General features: G+C 32.7%; 1 protein-coding gene across 2 annotated transcripts in view; it reads right to left on the bottom strand.

Annotated features, from left to right (window-relative positions):
* Positions 1-209: 209 nt before the first annotated feature.
* The window catches only part of LOC117179388 (ras-related protein Rab-35), a 12,436-nt gene continuing 8,772 nt past the window's right edge, over positions 210-3,873 (bottom strand). The window contains exon 3 of one of the 2 annotated variants that reach the window (XM_033371125.1): positions 210-987. In XM_033371125.1, coding sequence (XP_033227016.1) covers positions 859-987 — 129 coding nt within the window. In that variant the 3' untranslated portion in view covers positions 210-858. Of the gene's footprint in view, positions 988-2,928; positions 3,155-3,873 lie in introns of those variants that run through there. The other variant, XM_033371126.1, reaches the window with a different exon arrangement.

Here is a 3,873-nt window from a genome sequence, read left to right as displayed (position 1 = left end):
TAGCAATTTTATTTCCGGAATCATCTTTTATCGAAATTTTTCGAATTCGCTAATATTATAAACTGTCAGATATTTTATTAATCTCAGCAATTTTCTATTTTTGGGAGTCTTCTATTTCGAATATCTTAATATATGTGAATTTTCCAGTGTCCAGAATTTGATTTTTCTGGATTTTTCAGCAGTCCCAAATTGCTGATAAAAAAGCCGCCTTAGAAACGTACTCCTTTTTTTATTCAAAGCAGTCGATAACATTTTACAAATAGTATCTTAACATAATCTAGACCTAGCGCTGATAAAAAAGAGGTATTAAACATCAATTTCGTGCTTCGCTTAAACTGCAAAGAAAGATCCGAAACTCTCCTACTCCTTAATTGGATGTCATGTCGAAGACGATGATCCATTAGGGATCGTCGAACACTTTGAGACGTTTATCCTGAAATTTCACATATTACTACTATCTTTGGAAAGGCGGTGATTAGCGGTGTACAAAATGACTTCGGGTTGAGTTCCATGTTCGCAATCCGGCTGGAAAACCCGAACGGAGCCGAAAATTCGTTTTAATAGTTTTCCGGAAATTTTTTAATTGAACTTTCAGACCGGCTTGAGAAATCGAAACACGACCCGGCCCGTCGGGTTTAAAAAAATGCACACGCCGCTAGCAGCGATTAAAGAATTGAACATCAGAATTCTCGTACGAACTCTCATTTCAAAGGACCTGCAACACTGTGAAAGGGCGCCCGTCCTTTGAACTTTCTCCTGTCCATTCCAGTATTTAACAACGCGCACTCCCCGCCTGTCTGACTATCATGGAAACCAATGTTATTCAGTTAAGGATCGACCTAGTACTTATTTATGTTGCTAACAACATTTCTTTCTATGCTGCTTGGTGCTTTTTCTCAGGTTGACCGTCTCGTTCGTTTGGATTGCCTGTCGCTCCTTCCTCTCCTTCTTCGTACGTAATACTTGTCGTGTTATCGCGGTAAACATCTAAAATAACAATTTCATTAGAATGTTTATTATACGTGGCCATCCATTTCACGGTCGTGAGACGTGGCCATTTGGAAGGTCCAAAAATGCATTGCAAATTTTTTTTCACTTTAGAGGACAAGGTAACCCCCTCCCCCACCCCCCAAGGTTTCCATTTTCGGAGAAAGAAAATCCGTCTTTTTTTCGAATTTCGTTTATTAACACGTGCCACCCGGAACATGGAAATCCTATTTAATTAACATGGGGAAATTTTGAATTTTCAAAAAATTCAACTCATGTTCTAAGTCTAAGGTTTCATCGAAACGTGCCAAACTTTTTAGAAATTGAACGGGAGTGTCTACGAAATAAAACCATACTTATGACTTTTATTTCAACCCATCCTCATCCTCCACGCAGCGTCCCAAATATGACCCAAAAACTACATTTTTACGTATTATTATTAATTTTCAGTTATTTCTGCCATTTTTTAAAGATAAATAATTACAAATGGACAACTTGAATATCCACCATGACTTTTGAAACGAATTTTAAATGTTTAAATAAATGTAACATACTTCAATTACTTATTCCCAAAAAATGTACGAAATAATCGTATTTTCTGATTAAAATGCAATATTCTGTCGTTCTTTGGAGTAGTAACTTTTTATAAAAACATTATGTAATTATTTCAATAATTCTTTATTTTTTATTTCGAAAATTTCTTAACATTGAGCCAGAGATGTCCACTTTTTTTTAATTTGGTATTCTATGTTACTTTTTGTTAAATAATTACATAATTTTGATACATTTCTTCTAATTTTTAACCAATTTCTATTTGTTTAAACAATTTTTATTTGATCAAGCTGTTATTTTTCGATAGCTAAAAAATGAAATAAGATTTAACACATAAAATTATGTTTCTGGCTGTCCGTGTATAGAAAAAATACATTAACCACTTTATATTATTTGAAAAATGGTAAATATATTCTTTTTATACACTATACAGCCAGAAACATAATTTTATGTGTTATATCTTATTTCATTTTTTTAGTTATCGAAAGATAACAGCTAGAACAAATAAAGATTGTTTATACGAATAGAAATTTATTAAAAATTAAAAGAAATGTATTAAAATTATGTAATTATTCAACCAAACGTAGTTTTTAGAAAAAGTTACTACTCCAATTAAAAATATTGCATTTCAATCAGAAAATACAATTATTTTTACATTTTTTGAGAATAAATAATTTTTAAAGTAAGTTACATTTATTTAAACATTTAAAAATCGTTTCACAAGTCATGGTGGACATTCAAGTTGTCCATTAGTTATTCTTTATATTTAAAAAATGGCAAAAAATGACTGAAAATTAACAATAATACGTAAAAATGTAGTTTATTTTATTTTTGGGTAATATTTGGGGCACTGCGGAGAGGGCAAGGATTAGTATGATTTTATTTCGTAGACACTAAAAAGTTTGGCAGGTTTCGATGAAACCCTGAAACATGAGTTTAATTTTTCGAAAATTAAAAATATCTTCATCTTAATGAAATAGGAGTGGGAAGCGCCCGGTGGCACGTGTTAATATTGGAATTTCGAAAAAAAATACGAATTTTCTTTCTCAGGAAATGGAAACTTTTGGGGGTGCGTCTTGCACTGTAGCTCGAAAAACTTTTTTGGACCACCTTAGTGGCTATAGGTGTAATTTACCACGGTTCTACTGGAAGCCGATATCATTTTCATAGATGGCAGCTGCTCCCAGTAGGACCCTGCAGTGGTTTCTTAACCTTTTTTTTTTAATGATACAAAGTGAAAAATATATATTTTTTTAAAATGCCCTCATCTCATACAACCTTAAACGTTCGTGTCTACATAATTTCAAACTATTTAATAATTTCACAGATTTGTAGAAAAATAACATTCCCGACTGCACACAACTTTGAAACTTTCTCGATGTTATGCTAGTTAGGATACTTAATTTATTCAAAATTTAAGACACAGTCAGCTTCCAGCGATCATAGATATGATGAAAATTGTGACAAAAATGACTTCGGTTCTTCCTTCGCATGCAGTTCAAGCTTCAAAAATTGTATAGACTAAAATCGTAGTTGATTCTTTTCCTGAGTCCGCGTCTAGGTTTACCAAAATTCGGTGGGCGCAAAACAAATATTGTCCATGAGCCCAGGAAAGCTGGAAAAGAGTCTAGGTTCACCAAAATTCGGTAAGTGTAGCACGAATATTTTTGAAAAGCCTGGACACTTCGATTCTAAAATCGCATTTTCTGTGTGTTTTTATTTTTTTAATTTTTCCTAATTTCTTCTCTTTTATTCTATAATTCGAATAAAAAATACACAGCATATCAAATATCGAACTTAAAAACATTTTAATAACTGCTTTTCATGCGTTTTTAATTAAAAGAGAGCATGATCTGCAATATTTTAAATGTACAGCTCCACAAATAAATTGAATATATCACTCTCAGCTCATACCAGGACCAATGACGTTGATGTGTTGCTTTGATGGTCCCATTTGTTTTTCTCATTTTTGATCAACTTTATGATATTTCATTTCAAGTAAAAACGCGATGTTCGCAAAATTCGTAACGTTCGTTAAAAAATCAGAATAAAAAAAAAGGTATATGAAAAAATATTTTAATAAATAAATAGGAACATTGGTCATGGGCCCAATAACAGACGTTATAGGTACATTCAAAGTATTACAAAACATGCTTTCTTTTTCAATAAAAAGCGCATGAAAAGCAGTTGTTGAACTGATTTTAACATTTGTCTACCGTACAATCATTTTCTAGATACGAGGGTGGATTGATAAGTTTCCGGCCTGACCAAGAGATGGCGCCACTAGGTCTACCTTGAGGTGGCGTTCTATAGTACCATCCTTAGATAGCTTGT

This window comes from Belonocnema kinseyi, chromosome 9, assembly GCF_010883055.1.
Source record: "Belonocnema kinseyi isolate 2016_QV_RU_SX_M_011 chromosome 9, B_treatae_v1, whole genome shotgun sequence".
Classification (NCBI taxonomy): domain Eukaryota; kingdom Metazoa; phylum Arthropoda; class Insecta; order Hymenoptera; family Cynipidae; genus Belonocnema; species Belonocnema kinseyi.
Note: the sequence above shows the minus strand (reverse complement) of the source record. Positions and strands in the feature narration are given on the sequence as shown.